The sequence below is a fragment of the Phyllobates terribilis genome, unplaced genomic scaffold, assembly GCF_046119375.1.
Source record: "Phyllobates terribilis strain yellow unplaced genomic scaffold, ASM4611937v1 Scaffold_60__1_contigs__length_8166268, whole genome shotgun sequence".
Lineage (NCBI taxonomy): Eukaryota > Metazoa > Chordata > Amphibia > Anura > Dendrobatidae > Phyllobates > Phyllobates terribilis.
Genome location: NW_027362820.1, coordinates 8,140,417 through 8,157,325, shown reverse-complemented (window position 1 = coordinate 8,157,325; position 16,909 = coordinate 8,140,417). Strand labels below are relative to the sequence as shown.

General features: G+C 41.8%; 1 protein-coding gene across 1 annotated transcript; it reads left to right on the top strand.

Moving 5' to 3' along the window:
* The first annotated feature begins 5,435 nt into the window (after nucleotides 1-5,435).
* Nucleotides 5,436-12,437, top strand: LOC141192365 (uncharacterized). Its single transcript, XM_073661883.1, has 4 exons — nucleotides 5,436-5,581; nucleotides 5,711-5,890; nucleotides 5,974-6,097; nucleotides 10,494-12,437. The coding sequence occupies exons 1-4, from the start codon at nucleotides 5,504-5,506 to the stop codon at nucleotides 11,831-11,833; spliced, it is 1,722 nt and encodes a 573-aa protein (XP_073517984.1). The 5' UTR covers nucleotides 5,436-5,503; the 3' UTR covers nucleotides 11,834-12,437.
* Nucleotides 12,438-16,909: the final 4,472 nt, after the last annotated feature.

Genomic DNA, 16,909 nt, shown 5'->3' with positions numbered 1-16,909 from the left:
TTACACTCGCACTATCAATGGCAAAAGGGTAATAAAAAGTAGATTAGAACAGTGGAAGAGGAAAACCACAGTTCTAGTTCTCTGGCCTACACCAGAATCTTTTTTAACATATATTTATGTCTGAACAGTCAGCGAGACACTCAAAATGTTTTTTTTTGTATGCAAAAAAGGTGGATTACACCCAGATTTGAACCGTGGAACAGGAAAAACACAGTTCTAGTTATCTGGTCTACACCAGAATCTTTTAAACAATTATATTTGTGTTTAAAAATAACATTTATTATTGAATAAATATACTAAAAACGACATAATATGGGTAAAGCTGGGAAAGGAAACACATGGGGAGAAAAAAAAAGTCACAAGGGTAGATTACGGCTATCATTGAATTACATGCATAAAGTGCAAATCATGAGAACCATACTCCACAGAAATATACTGCATATATTGAAAAAGAAGTGCAGCAATAAAGTGCATAGTGCCAATTGTGCAAACTCGTAACAATAAATATAAAATACTGCAGTAAAAATAAATGAACATGGTGTGCAATATTAAAGCTTGTGCAAAGTAGCTGAGTATGTGCTAACCCCTGTGACCGGGATCCTTGTTTTTCAAATTTTGAATCATTGGAGCAGATGCAGTGCATTCTTAAAAACTGTCCATTGAGGATACTTTTGATAAGATTTTTAGGATGTGATGATTGTGCGTGAAGTAGAGTGTTGGCAGCGGTGGGTTTTCGATGGACATCTGTTTGGATGAAACCGTTAGAATCGATTTCTAATGTAACGTCCAGATATACAATTTTCTCTCTTCCTGTTTTAAATGTGAGTTTTATATTGCGATCATTTACATTGAGTAGATTGATGAACGATGTAACATCTTCCATGGAATCCTGCCATAGAAAGAATATGTCATCAATATATCTACCCCAATATAAAATATTATTGGACAATGGTGATGGGTTGGTCATCAATATCTCTCTTTCCCACAGCCCCAGGAATAAATTAGCATAGGATGGGGCGCATGCCGCCCCCATAGCGGTACACCGGAGCTGCAGGAAGAAAGAGTCTTGGAAAAGAAAGAAGTTGTGACTCAATACAAAACGAAGTAGTTGCATGATTAATGTTCTCAAATTTTTATCATAATCAGACATCGCCAGAAAGACCTCCACTGCCCTAAGACCGTCTTCATGGTCTATTGAGGTGTAAAGTGACTCAACATCACATGTCACCATCAAGACATCATTGTCCACATTAATACCGTCCATCTTTTTTAAAAAGTCGGTTGTATCCTGAATTAAAGAGGGGAGTATTTGAACCAGTGGACGTAGCAAATGGTCAATAAATCTACATGTGGGTTCACAGAAGTTTCCCACCCCTGAGACAATGGGCCTACCTGGAGGATTGGTCGTATCCTTGTGAATTTTGGGGATTAGGTAGAACGTAGAAATACGAGGGTCTTTGTAGAATAGATAGTCACATTCCTTCTTTGTCAGTATACCATTAGTTTCTGCTTCATCCAAAATAGATCGTAATTCAACCTGGTATTTGGATAAGGGATTAAAAGTAAGTTTTTTATATGTTTTACCATCGTTAAGTTGTTTTTTAGCTTCCCGTATATACATGGGAGTAGGCCATAACACAACGTTCCCACCCTTGTCTGAAGGTTTTATGATGACGTCCTGTAGTTTTTTGAGGTCATCAATGACTTTCCTTTCTTGTCTGTTGCTATTATCGTATGGTAAAGAGGAGGAGATCTTTTTAAATTCCTCATCCACAAGACGAACAAATACTTCTATATTAGGATACATAGACAGGGGTGGGAAACGTTGGGATTTGGGAATAATAGATGCAGGCAACTTACTGGTGTGAATAGATTCTTGTTCATCAAGAAGACTCTGAAGTATGTTCACCGCTTCTTGTTCCTCTAAAGTAGGAAACAAAACCGTGTCAGCAGATCTATGAAACACTTTTTTAAAAATTAATTTTCGGGCAAATAAGTGAAGGTCTTTTAGTGCTGTAAAATAGTCAAAGCCTGTTGTTGGTGAAAAAGAGAGTCCTTTGCAGAGAACATTATTCTGTGCTTTAGTTAGTACGTGCTAAGAAAGGTTAATTATCTTCAATGAGGAAGATGCGATGTCAGAGTCATCCTGATGAAAATCGCTGATTTTAGTTTTCTTAGAGCCCATGGTTTTTTGGCCCAACCTGGTGTTATAGTTTGTTCTTATAGTAGATATACCAGTTGATTCACTATCAGTGGATAAGGAAGAAGATGCAGAGGTTCTCCGTTCACCCCGAGTGGGCTGTGGGTATTTCCATTTATAGATTCTATTGTTTTCCTTGTCTTGACAGTCTCGTTGGTATTTGGATGATTTAGTAATTTTAATCTGTTTTTCCCAGGAGGAGAAATTTTCTTCCATATCACTATAAAATTTATCCCAATCATATTTTAAGATGAGGGATTTGAGTTTATCCTGTAATGAATTAATTTCTTGGTCGGTCTCAGCTAGTGTGGTGCCATTTTTCTTAATGATAAGACCAAGAAACTTATTTGAGCAGGCATTGCAGATCTCCTCCCATTGTGAGGAGAGCTCTGGGTCATCTTTACCATAAGATGGAAAAACTTTTTTTTTTCTCCCCATGTGTTTCCTTTCCCTGCTTTACCCATATTATGTGGTTTTTAGTATATTTATTCAATAATAAATGTTATTTTTAAACATATCTAGTTTGTGTCATACATGTAGGTTTTCTAGTTATAGACACTTAAACACTTAGTTACCCATTAAATTATATGCTAATCGTATATTATCGTACAATTATATTTGTGTCTGAACAGTCAGCGAGACACTCAAAATGTTTTTTTTATGCAAAAAGGTGGATTACACCCAGATTTGAACCGTGGAAGACGAAAAACACAGTTCTAGTTATCTGGCCTACACCAGACTCTTTTAAACAGATATATTTGTGTCTGAACAGTCACAGACACACTCAATTTTATCTTTTTTTTTTTTGGGGGGGGGAATACCGAAAGGTTAATAAGACGGGTATTTGTACAGTTTGACTGAGGAAAAAAAAAAAGGATTTAGATGAAAAAAAAAAGGATTTTTCCTGGCCCCTGAGACCTGGGGATAAGTCTAGAAATTTGACCAGCAGGAGCACACAGGACTGTAATGCAGTGCTTGTTGGTATAAACACTGCGTCTCCTATACAGCCTGCCTGCATGCCTGATATCTGGGATGGATATTAGTCCTGAGAAGGACTGTTTGTTTGATTTGGCAGGCTTTAGAGACCCTACACTACCTATTTTGCACTATATATCTCTCCCTAACTCAGCAGCATTGACCCTACACTGTCTGATCCCGGGCGACTGTGTCCAAGATGGCGGCACCCGGTTTTAAATACTCGAGGTGACGCTGTGCGGCCAGCCAATCACTGTAATGCCCACAAACAACATGGCTGCGGCATTGCAGTGACTGTCTGGCAATCCCTGCATGTTCATTGGCTCTGTAAAGAGCACCAAACATGCTGGGCGGAGACCCGAGCTCCCGCCCGAGTAACCCTGAAATGCTTGGTGCTCGCCGAACATCCCGAGTAGTGAGATGCTCGGGCGAGTACCGAGCAGTGTCGAGCATGCTCGCTCAACACTATTATATATATATAATATATATATATATATATATATATATATATATATATATATATATATATATATATATATATATATATATATATATATATATAATCAGGGTTATCTAGGGCTTCTGAGGGACAGCCACCGGTGAGTGGGGAGACCATTGTGATCTGTGATTTCAGTCTACTCCACTGTGTATAGGATGTCTATAGGATAATAGAGTATAGTAAAGTTGTTATGGACGTGACTTAACCAGTATTGTGCAGTGACTCTATTGTACCTATAGTGACGGATGTTTCTTGTTGCTAAAACTGTGATATTTTTTCATGTTAAACTTTTTTTTTAAACTTTTTTAAACAACTCTCATTAGTGCGATCATACAACATACAAGCCTCTGATTGCTCCGGTGATGCACTGTACTACTGTAGTGCTGTGTATCATCACTACCTGTCAGTGCAATAGTAACGGCCCCATACACATGAGATAAGTGTTGGCTGAACGGTCATTTGGCAGACGGTTATCTCTCCCGACTCCCCCATACACACAAATATTCCAGCTTTCCTGTGATCTGTATGAGAGTCACCTCCAGACTCCTCTAGCGGAGGATTATCTACAGGAAAAACAAACAGATTAGCTTCTGAGATTCAGGATGCCAGATCCTTCTCTGGCCTGAGTTCATCTGTTGGGAGGTCCCCAAATACATTATATAGTCGACCAATCCCCCCAAAAAATCAGTGCTTTCATGCACCTTTAGTCTGATGTGTATGGGGTCGTTAAAAGATTATTGAATGCTGCCTCTGGCCCGGTCTAATAGACTTTTGTAAGTTGCAGGCCCAGGCACCATTATTAGGCATTTATGTATCGTTGTAACTAGGAGGCCCCATATTATCAAGAGCTTGGGGGAGGAGGGACATTCAGCAAAACTCTACCAAACCTTCTTAGATGCCATGTTTGTTTCTGTCAGCAGCAAGTGGGTAAACTGCCAGGGTTTTTGTTGCAGCCGCACCTGTGCCATCCCTGCGGTGAACATCTATGTTCTGGTGCCCAAAAGAGGTTTTTTGTTTTTCTTAAATGTTTAACGTATTAAAAATAAGAACATTTCTTTTTGCATGTTTTTTTTCTTTTTACAAGAATTGTTGGTACCAATTTTCTTTTGAAGCATTTTAATATCTGCTTTTTTTCCGGTGTTTTTCTTGCAATATAGGAAAGCCTAAGGCCAGAAATAAACCCCATAATACACTATACATGGAGACTTTGGTATCTAATAATTTCTGTTCGAGGTGTTTGTGAAAACAAAAAAGGTTTTCTAAATGCCTCAAACTTCTATGTGTGAATGAGACATGAGATCTAACGTGATAGAAGATTACAGTCTGGGGAAGTTGGGAAACATTCATATAGGCGGCTGGTGGTGATGTAGTCAGTGACAGACGCTGGCCAAATATGTTTCTAGAGCCGTAGTAGAAGATGAAGATGTCGCCTTCATCATAAAGTAGTTATTTCTCATGTCACGTGTAATGAATATCTCCTGCAGTATTGCTAATGCCGATTCTAGTGTCGGTAAATGAGACGAGAATTAACAAATAAGGAAGATGAGTCTATGAGAAACGTATTCAGCTGCAGACTCCGAGGAAGAAATTGCTTGTTGTCTGTGGTCTAAAATATAAAGGTTTTATTACTAGATGTAAAGAAGAAAACTACTGTAAAATAATAAATCTCCTCATATGTTTCCCTTATTGTCTCCAGTAATTGTATTATTACACAGGATTTTTATGATGTTACATAGGCTCATCATCTTCTCATTCAGGTCTCTACAATATCGGATCCTCTCAGTGAAGATCTTCTATATAAGAGAATTTTTCAGAATTACCCATCAAAGATGGATATGGACAGAGACAAGATGGTGGAGAGGATATTACACCTCACCCTAGAGATCCTCTTCCGGCTTACTGGAGAGGTGAGAGATTCTGATGACGTCACATTACATCATTCTTATCTATGGGAATAACAGATGGACAGAACTGGAGAGGTGAGGACTCTGGAAATGTCTGTAGTGAGAATTATTAATGTTTATCTCCATAACCAGGATTACACAGTAGTGAAGAAGACTTCTAGTGAGCGCTGTCAGGACCCTGTGTCTGAGGGATGGAGAAGACCCCTGAGCCCAATCACAGGGCCTCCACCTCACCCCCTGATACATGAGGACATCAATGACCAGAAGATCCTAGAACTCACCTACAAGATGATTGAGCTGCTGACTGGAGAGGTGACACTGCTGGGAATGCTGGGACATTATACAATAACGTTATGGAGGGATCGGGGGGATGACGGTATCATTGTATGTTTCAGGTTCCTATAAGATGTCAGGATGTCGCAGTCTATTTTTCCATGGAGGAGTGGGAGTATTTAGAAGGACACAAAGATCTATACAAGTACGTCATGATGGAGGTTCCCCAGCCCATCATATCACCAGGTAATAGACAGGACTAAATACACACGGCCTATAATTATTGTTATGCACACGCCCGGGCTGAGCGGCGTGTGCGTGTGATTGTAGTGATTCCACTGGACCGTGCCGGAGAGTGAATGCCTGGAGGGGCTTAACTAGGTATTCACCCGATCCGACCAGGGTCACACGACGGCATACGACGCCAGTGCACCAAGGAGGAACCGAGCAAAGGGACCAGGTGCTACTCCAGGACAGACCCCGGACACGGCTGTTGACCCACACAGGGGAATACAGGAACAGACTGGTAGGCTGGCACACAGACTGGTGGGTATAGGCAGGCACGACTGGTATGCAGGCGGGTAAGCAGGCAGGGGGGTACAGGCAAGCACAGCTAGAGTGCAGACAGGGAGGCACTAGCAGGTAGGAACACAGGCAGGATAGGACCCAGTACACACTGGGACTCAGGAACAATACAGGCAGAGGGGTACAGGCAAGCACAGCTAGAGTGCAGACAGGGAGGCACTAGCAGGTAGGGACACTGGCGGGATAGGACCCAGTACACACTGGGACTCAGGAACAGAGCCACAGATGTGGCGGACAAACACAGCAGAGTGAGGCCGCCCAGAGAGGTGAGCGAGAACAGGGCAGGACAAGGCCGCCTGGAGCGGTGAGCAAGAGTAGAGCAGGACAAGGCCGCCAGGAGCAGTGAACAAAGGATCAGAGCTGAGCGAGACTGCTGGAGCAGTGAGCAAGAGTAAAGCAGGACGAGGCCGCCTGGAGCGGTGAGCAAGAATGGAGCGAGACTGCCGGAGCAGCGAGCAAAAGGGTCAGAGCGGAGCAAGACTGCCGGAGCAGCGAGCAAAGGAGTCAGAGCAGGCTAGAACCGCCGGAGCGGTGAGCAAAGGAGTGAGAGCAGGCTAGAACCGCCGGAGCGGTGAGCAAAGGAGTGAGAGCAGGCTAGAACCGCCGGAGCAGTGAGCAAAGGAGTCAGAGCAGGCAAGGCTGAGTAGGGGGGACAGGGCTCTGTTCACACGGAACAGACAGGAAGGGAAAGGCAGAGCCAGACACCCACAGGGTACTTGCAGTGAAGTATCGAGTGGACCACAAACTCACAAACGGGAGTACAGAGACAACAGGCAGGAGTTAGGTACGAGTTCAGACTCTGCAGAAAAAGGAAGGGAACGGACATAGAGGCAAAACAGGTAAAGGATAGGAGAGAGTTCAGACTGGAACTGAGTGTACGGAGGAGACCGACACTGCAGCGGGATACAGGAGCGGGTCTGGGAATACTGCCCCCAGAGAGGCAGGACGAACAGGCAAGGAGCGTGTTCAGACAGGACAGACAAGATACAGGAGCGGGTCTAGGTAATCGGCCCCTAGAAGGCGGGAGGAACAGGCTAGGAGCGTGTTCAGACAGGCCTGGAAATACAGCCTCCAGGAAAGGCAGACAAGAGAACACAGAACGGGACCTGGCACCTTCAGAGTGCAAGCACACACTGAATGAAACACAATGCTCAGGCAGGGATAGATGGGAGCAGCTGAGCTATATACCAGGTGACAGACAGCAATAGGCTGAGGACGCACAAGGGGTGTGACCCACAGCAGGTACAAAAAGCAGGAAGTGATCGGGCGCCGCCCTTAAGCAGCAGAAACAGACACAAACAGACAGCATGGAGGGAAGCCAGAGAGACATTCTGGACTGGAGATCAAGTGCGCGCTCTTGCACAGTGGGAGATGGACCACCATGCAAGGACGCCGCCAGGTATGTTACAATTATTAACTATATTATAAGGATTGTGATAAACTATACAGAAAAACTACTCCTGTGCCATGATATATCTCTAAGCTGTGCGTGGCTGATGGCTGTAATATACATTTATTCACGCCTGCAGGAGATGTGTTGGCTCGAGCCCTGGTTTCATGGTTTCACTCCACGTCATGAATTCCATTATGTTTTCAATCCTAAGGAATTCAGATTATTGCACAATCTCTCCTGAAATGGGGGCACTAATACTTTCTCTGAACTCCAGTTTAGTGTTGGAGGTCTCCCCCCAAACATATTTTGTTGTTGGGGATCTAACATAGAAAAAAAATGTTTTTTTACAGGTTGTGGTGGGATCGGCCTGCCTCACTTATGTGAGACTCTAACTCCCTGGTAGTCTTTGAAAAAAGATCTCCATTGCTTTTTCCAAATGTCCGAGATCTAAATTTAAGACTCCTCATCTCTGCACTATTATAAAAAGTTCTCTTTGAATGTCTAATATTTCTTCTTGAAACTCATCTGATAGAAAATATTGGCCCTTACGATAGTTTAGATTGCTAAGAGCCACCGAGCCCCATACTCTAATTACCCCAGAGAGGTTTCACCACTAGTTACTCATTTATTACTGATGGAGACTGTTGAGATTGATCATTTCAGTAGATGTTATTGTCTATAGTCATAGTTTTTGACTATAGTAGTTAGTGCCCAAAATACTCTGATTTAACCCCTTCCTGCAGCCAGTTTTGTGTTGTTAATCAGGCCCATTTTTCTAATCTAACATGTCATTTTATGTGGTGATAACTTTGAGATTCTTCACAAAGGATAATAGGAAACAAATGGACCTTACAAATTATTTTCTTTGAATCCTACAATCCCCTACATACGATTGTACACTACTGTCTGGCACATGGCAGGTTAAGAAGAGAAGAAGTGACATTTAGCTATTTGAATGCAGATCTTGCTGGGATAGTTTGCAGACACAATGTATTGGGGGAACTGTTCATGGTCAATTGGCAGCTCAAAAGATGGCTACCACGACGAACAGACTTGGCGCTATCTACTCCATTTTCCAGATCCCTGGGATTGCCGTGCTCATCACTTATTTAACCCCTCGACATGGATCTGGACTTACACAGAGACCCCTAGGCTTGGGCCACGGTGTTACCTGCTGTTCTGTGGTGTGAGATGGGAAGAACAATAGTCAGGTAGTTGGGTCAGAACCAGGAGGGCAGAGAAAATACAAAATCAGAAGACACAAAAGAAGACAGTAAACGGGCCGAGGTCACAACAGGAAACAAATACTCAATCCGGGAGCTGAGCACAGAGGACTGACCCAGAGGAGAACAAGGCTGGATCTGGCCGCTTCCGGCAATATGCTTCCAGCTTTAGTAGGGTGCGGTGCTTTCCAAGTGGCTGAAGTAGGGAGCGGATTACTCCAGCTGGACAGCACACACACCCATACTGCCAGACTGGATGGTACTACTGGTCACAGGCACCCGAATTCTAATGGCTGGACAGAGCCTGCGCCACCCAGAGCTTCTGGTTCCGACGTCTCCTCCATCACCAGCGCCTCCTGCAGGATGAATAAGGCGGCTCCTGGTGACAGAAGCAGATGTCGCAGGAGCAGATCCCAGAGGAGATGGGACACACCATTTGCAGAAGCCCTAATATGACAAAATGTCAGAAAACCAGAGCAGTAGAAATCCCCATAAAGTGACTTCATTTTGGAAATTATAACCCTCAGTGAATTAATCTATAAGAGTTTTGATTATTTTGACCCCACAGGCACTTTCTGAAAATTAGCACGCAGTGGATGTTGGAGAGTAAAAATTGCACATTGGCCATTTTTTTACCCAACACATAGTGCCCAGATTGTGTTCCAGGAAACCCACACCGTAAATTAATTGGGTTCTTCTCACTATAGTAATGCCAAATACATGTATGCTAAATGTGGTTTGGGCACACACAAGGCTCAGAAGCGAGGGGGAGATTTGACTTCGAAAGAGCGGATATTGCTGGATTGGTTTATGGAAGCCATGTTGCTTGTAAAGAGCCTTTGAGCCACTAATAATGTGGAAACCTCTGTTTTTCCACTGACAGATGATGGACCTGAGTGGGGACTTGTTTTTTGTGGGATGAGTAGAAGTTTTTATTGGTATCATTTTTGCTTACATAACATTGTTTGATGGCTGCTTCTTCCGTATTTTTGAGGCAGAATGAACAAACAGTTGAACACCACGCTCCACTGGTTCATCCTATGAGGTTTTCTATTAGACTGTGAACGGTCATTCTGTCAATAACTTCCCATTTCTACAGACATTTTAAGTACAATTAACACAAGAATCCCATAGAAAAATAAATAAAGATTGCATACCACTTCTAAATCAATCTAAATGAAGAGATATATGCTCAAGTTTAAAAATCAATTTTATGAGACACAAATCTAAAAAATAGAGGAATATTTAAAATATTCCTCTATTTTTTAGATTTGTGTCTAATAAAATAGATTTTTAAACTTGAGCATATATCTCTTCATTTTCCTGGATTAGCATGTAGCCCAGGGATGTGTTTGTTTAGACATTTTAAGAAGAAATGTTCAAAAATATAAATTTCAAGGATATTTTATTCAAAATTAATAATGTTTTTTTTTCTTGGCAGATGACTGTACCAGGAGATCAGAGGGACAAGGGGTTTTTAAATCTGACGATCTTGAGATCCCACAGGATACAATTGAAGTGAATGCCATTACTCCAGATATACCATCATCCCTTCAAAGCAAAGATCTATCATCTAATTCTATGAAACAGGTCCTGTCTTCTGATTCATTACCGACTACTAAAGAAAATCAAAATAAAATAAGCATTAAAAAACGAACTGCTCCTATAGCAAAGAAATCATTTTCACGTTCAGAAAATGGAAATAGTTTTACCCTCGAAAAGTCTATTGTTAAACATCAAAAAATACACAGAGCGGACAATAGATTTTTTTATTCCAAATGTGGAAAATGTTTTAACCAGAAATCAGTTTTTGTTAATCACCAGACTACTCACACAGGTGAGAATTCATTTTCATGTTCAGAATGTGGGAAATGTTGTAACCGGAAATCAGATCTTGTTCGTCACCAAAGAACTCACAGAGGGGAGAAGCCTTTTTCATGTTCAGAATGTGGGAAATGTTTTAACCAGAAAGCGCATCTTGATAACCACCAGAAAACCCACACAGGGGAGAAGCCCTATTCATGTTCAGAATGTGGGAAATGTTTTAACCAGAAGGAACATCTTAATAAACACCAAAGAACTCACACAGGAGAGAAGCCTTTTTCATGTTCAGAATGTGGGAAATGTTTTAATCGTAAAATGATTCTTGATTGCCACAAGAGAACTCACACAGGGGAGAAGCCTTTTTCTTGTTCAGAATGTGGGAAATGTTTTAACCAAAAATCAGTTTTGATTAGGCATCAGAGAACTCACACAGGGGAGAAGCCTTTTTCATGTCCAGAATGTGGGAAATGTTTTAACCTGAAATCAGCTTTGGTTAAACACCAGAGAAGTCACACAGGGGAGAAGCCTTTTTCATGTCCAGAATGTGGGAAATGTTTTAACGTTAAATCAGTTTTGATTAGGCATCAGAGAACTCACACAGGGGAGAAGCCTTTTTCATGTTCCGAATGTGGGAAATGTTTTGATCGTAAAACGATTCTTGATTGCCACAAGAGAACCCACACAGGGGAGAAGCCTTTTTCATGTTCAGAATGTGGGAAATGTTTTAACTATAAATCAAATTTGGTTAAGCACAACAGAATTCACACAGGGGAGAAGCCTTTTTCCTGTTCAGAATGTGGGAAATGTTTTAGCCAGAAATCAGATTTGGTTATCCACCAGAGAAGCCACACAGGGGAGAAGCCTTTTGCCTGTTCCGAATGTGGAAAAAGTTTTAGCCTGAAATGGAATCTTGTTAGTCACCAAAGAACTCACACAGGGGAGAAGCCTTTTTTGTAATCTTTTTTCTTTTTAATCCAATACATTTTTGAGATTTTTTCATTAGTTTTTTTTTTGGACAAAACAAGAAACCAGTACATACAATGATGAAATAAAATAACATACCATAGGGATGACATACATGCATCTCTCCTATATATCCTTTCAGCTTGCCCATTACCGCCTGATAACTTGCAATTACTATATCTTACAATTAACATTCCACATTCTTGAAATCTCTTATATAACCATAATATTGTAATAAACATTATAATCCTATACACATATAGGTGTGCTATATTACCCATACCACATGTTAAGGAATTCCAATACACATTACAATGAAATATTAGACCTCGCCAATACCCCCCTTCCCCTATAAGTCAAATTGTCTCTCCAACAATAACCCCCTTGATGGCATTCCAGGTTTATCCAACCATAAGCCCTATATTTTCTCAAATTTATTCATTCAGTTTTGTTTTTTACATACCCCTTTTTCTAATCTGATAATATTATTTATCCTACTTTTAAGTTCACTAATTTCTGGAGGTGAGGGGTTAATCCATTTGGATGCAATATGTTTCCTTGCTTGAAATAAAATACAGTTATATGAAAAAGTTTGGGCACCCCTATTAATCTTAAGCTTAATGTTTTATAAAAATTGGTGTTTTTGCAACTGCTATTTCAGTTTGATATATGTAATAACTGTTGGACACAGTAATGTTTCTGCCTTGAAATGAGGTTTATTGTACTAACAGAAAATGTGCAATCTGCATTCAAACAAAATTTGACAGGTGCATAAGTATGGGCACCTCACCAGAAAAGTGACATTAATATTTAGTAGATCCTCCTTTTGCAAAAATAACAGCCTCTAGTCGCTTCCTGTATCCTGGATGAAGGTATTTTTGACCATTCCTCTTTACAAAACAATTCCAGTTCAGTTAAGTTTGATGGTCGCTGAGCATGGACAGCCCTCTTCAAATGATCCCACAGTTGTTCAATGATATTCAGGTCTGGGGACTGGGATGGCCATTCCAGAACATTGTAATTGTTCCTCTGCATGAATGCCTGAGTAGATTTGAAGCGGTGTTTTGGATCATTGTCTTGCTGAAAGATCCATCCCCTGCATAACTTCAACTTTGTCACTGATTCTTGAACATTATTGTCAAGAATCTGCTGATACTGAGTGGAATCCATGCGTCCCTCAACTTTAACAAGATTCCCGGTGCCGGCATTGGCCACACAGCCCCAAAGCATGATGGAACCTCCACCAAATTTTACTGTGGGTAGCAAGTGTTTTTCTTGGAATGCTGTGTTTTTTTGCCGCCATGCATAACGCCTTTTTGTATGACCAAACAACTCAATCTTGGTTTCATCAGTCCACAGGACCTTCTTCCAAAAAGAAATTGGCTTCTCCAAATGTGCTTTTGCATACCTCAGCCGACTCTGTTTGTGGCGTGCTTGCAGAAACGGCTTCTTTCGCATCACTCTCCCATACAGCTTCTCCTTGTGCAAAGTGCATTGTATAGTTGACCGATGCACAGTGACACCATCTGCAGCAAGTTGATGCTGCAGCTCTCTGGAGGTGGTCTGAGGATTGTCCTTGACTGATCTCACCATTCTTCTTCTCTGCATTTCTGATGTTTTTCTTGGCCTGCCACTTCTGGTCTTAACAAGAACTGTCCCTGTGTTCTTCCATTTCCTTACTATGTTCCTCACAGTGGAAACTGACAGGTTAAATCTCTGAGACAGCTTTTTGTATCCTTCCCCTGAACAACTATGTTGAATAATCTTTGTTTTCAGATCATTTGACAGTTGTTTTGAGGAGCCCATGATGCCACTCTTCAGAGGAGATTCAAACAGGAGAACAACTTGCAAGTGGCCACTTTTAAATAGCTTTTCTCATGATTGCATACACCTGGCTATGAAGTTCAAAGCTCAATGAGGTTACAAAACCAAAAAAAGTGCTTTAGTAAGTCAGTAAAAAGTAGGTAGGAGTATTTAAAACAAGAAAATGATAAGGGTGCCCATACTTATGCACCTGTCAAATTTTGTTTGAATGCAGATTGCACATTATCTGTTAGTACAATAAACCTCATTTCAAGGCAGAAACATTACTGTGTCCAACAGTTATTACATATATCAAACTGAAATAGCTGTTGCAAAAACACCAATTTTTATAAAACATTAAGCTTAAGATTAATTGGGGTGCCGAAACTTTTTCATATAACTGTATGTGAAATCCCTATTGAAATTGGGTTAAATTCCATATCATCCTCTAATATACCTAATAGGCATTTTTTGGGTCTGGTTGAATATCTATTTTATATACCCTCTTTATAATAGACAGAACTCCTTTCCAGTATTTACCTAACTCCCGGCATTCCCATAGCGGATGTAATAGGCCCGCAGCATCCATGTTACATCCTGGACATTCAGCAGCAGTCCGGTATCCTATGTTACATAGGAATCTAGGCGTCTTATATTTCCTGTGTATTAATATGATCTGGGAGAATCTCTGAGCCTCATGTAAAGATAATTGGGGTACCAGTTCTAATACCGCTCTCCATTGATCCTCAGAAATTGGACCTATATCTCCATCCATTTTTGTCTAGTTGGAGAAGGAAATTTTTTTAAATAATTATCAAGAAGGATTCAGTAAATATCAGAAATACGACCCTTAGTATTTCCCTTCTCTAATACCAACTTAACAAAAGTATTATTTTCTACCCAAAAGGGCGTCCATCTTGATTGTGCATTAAATGAATGCCGAAACTGTAGAGATTTATACAATTGTTTATTTGTCAACCCAAACTCCCCCTTTAATTGATCAAAGCACTTAAGTTTCCCTTCACACAATATGTTTTATATCGTATATATGTTTTATATCGTATATATTCCTTTATCCTCCCAACTCCGGAATCCCTCTAATTTATAGACCTCTGCATATTTATTATTAAACCATATAGGTGTAGATTCATTGCAGTCTCCTATTTCCATTATATCTTTACCCCTATCCCAGACCTTGTAGAGTAGAGCAAGTGTAGGGTATATTGATTTCTTGTGTGCGAGGTCATTCAGTTCCACTATATGAATAGGAATATTCCACGATGTTCCTGAGGTAATTAACCCCTTAATACTATTTGGGTTTGCAGCACTTTGCCACCCACCCAAATGTTACAGTATAATATATTAGTGCATTAGGAATCGCCAATCCACCAGATTCCTTGTCACTTTGTAGATATTCACATTTTATCCTAGATGATTTCTTTTTCCATATAAGAGAATGAAACTTGCTATGAATTTTCTGAAAATGGGAATTATGGATCCAAATAGGGGCATTATGCAGAATGTATAAGAGTTGGGGCATCAATATCATTTTTAATAAGTTCCCTCCTCCTACAGCTGATAATGGTAATCTCCACCACGCATCGATTTTCTTTTTATACTTTTCCAGAAGAAGATATAGAATCAGTGCAATGTAATCCGGAGATCTTTTTGTTATATTTATACTCGGTATTAGAATTTCTCAACCGTTTGTATTCGTGTATGTTCTAATATGCTGGAATTAGGGATATCATCACATGGTAGAATAACCGACTTATCCCGATTAATGGACAGGCCTGACCATTCACCAAACTCTCCAATAATGTTCAGAATAGGATCAATAGACTTCTGGATATCACCTACAGTAGAAATCAGAAGTCTCCATACACTATATAAAAAGACACATCTGCATGATTTTCTCAATATCTGACATGAAATCAGAATAAACCTTTCCCGTTTTAGGTGAATTAAGATTACCATCATTTATAATATTTGCCAAATGCCAGAATAATGAGAGTGAGAGAGAATGCTTTATGGCGTTACACATCCCTATAGGCTTTTCACTTCCAGTGTTCCTATGTCGGGGGTGATGTGCAGACGTGGGGCTCTGTCACCGCTGTAGATGTGGAGGGCAGTGATTGTGCTGCTTTCCTCAGATGACCGGACATTGCTCTGTTATTCCCAATGCTGAGATGAATGACAGAGGTCAGTGCTGGGGCAGATATTGACAGCCAATGAGTGCAGAGGGCGGTGCTGGGGCAGATACTGACAGCCAATGAGTGCAGAGGGCGGTGCTGGGGCAGATACTGACAGCCAATGAGTGTGCAGAGGGCAGTGCTGGGGCAGATACTGACAGCCAATGAGTGTACAGAGGTCAGTGCTGGGGTAGAGCAGAAGTCAGTGCTGGGGCAGATACTGACAGCCAATGAGTGTAAAGAGGTCAGTGCAGGGGCAGATACTGACAGCCAATGAGTGTGCAGAGGGCGGTGCTGGGGCAGATACTGACAGCCAATGAGTGTGCAGAGGGCGGTGCTGGGACAGATACTGACAGCCAATGAGTGTGCAGAGGGCGGTGCTGGGGCAGATACTGACAGCCAATGAGTGTGCAGAGGGCAGTGCTGGGGCAGATACTGACAGCCAATGAGTGTGCAGAGGTCAGTGCTGGGACAGATACTGACAGCCAATGAGTGTGCAGAGGGCGGTGCTGGGGCAGATACTGACAGCCAATGAGTGTGCAGAGGGCAGTGCTGGGGCAGATACTGACAGTCAATGAGTGTGCAGAGGGCGGTGCAGGGGCAGATACTGACAGCCAATGAGTGTGCAGAGGGCGGTGCAGGGGCAGATACTGACAGCCAATGAGTGTGCAGAGGGCAGTGCAGGGGCAGATACTGACAGTCAATGAGTGTGCAGAGGTCAGTGCTGGGGCAGATACTGACAGCCAATGAGTGTGCAGAGGTCAGTGCTGGGGCAGATACTGACAGCCAATGAGTGTACAGAGGTCAGTGCAGGGGCAGATACTGACAGCCAATGAGTGTGCAGAGGGCGGTGCTGGGGCAGATACTGACAGCCAATGAGTGTGCAGAGGGCGGTGCTGGGGCAGATACAGCCAATGAGTGTGCAGAGGGCGGTGCTGGGGCAGATACTGACAGCCAATGAGTGTGCAGAGGGCGGTGCTGGGGTAGATACTGACAGCTAATGAGTGTGCAGAGGGCGGTGCTGGGGCAGATACTGACAGCCAATGAGTGTGCAGAGGGTGGTGCTGGGGCAGAT

Excerpts from the sequence above, each read along its gene's own strand:
- LOC141192365 (XM_073661883.1), top strand. The coding sequence starts at position 5,504 with ATGGATATGGACAGAGACAAGATGGTGGAGAGGATATTACACCTCACC. Across the intron at positions 5,582-5,710 it reads TCTTCCGGCTTACTGGAGAG|GATTACACAGTAGTGAAGAA; the intron begins GTGAGAGATTCT and ends CTCCATAACCAG. Across the intron at positions 6,098-10,493 it reads CCAGCCCATCATATCACCAG|ATGACTGTACCAGGAGATCA; the intron begins GTAATAGACAGG and ends TTTTCTTGGCAG.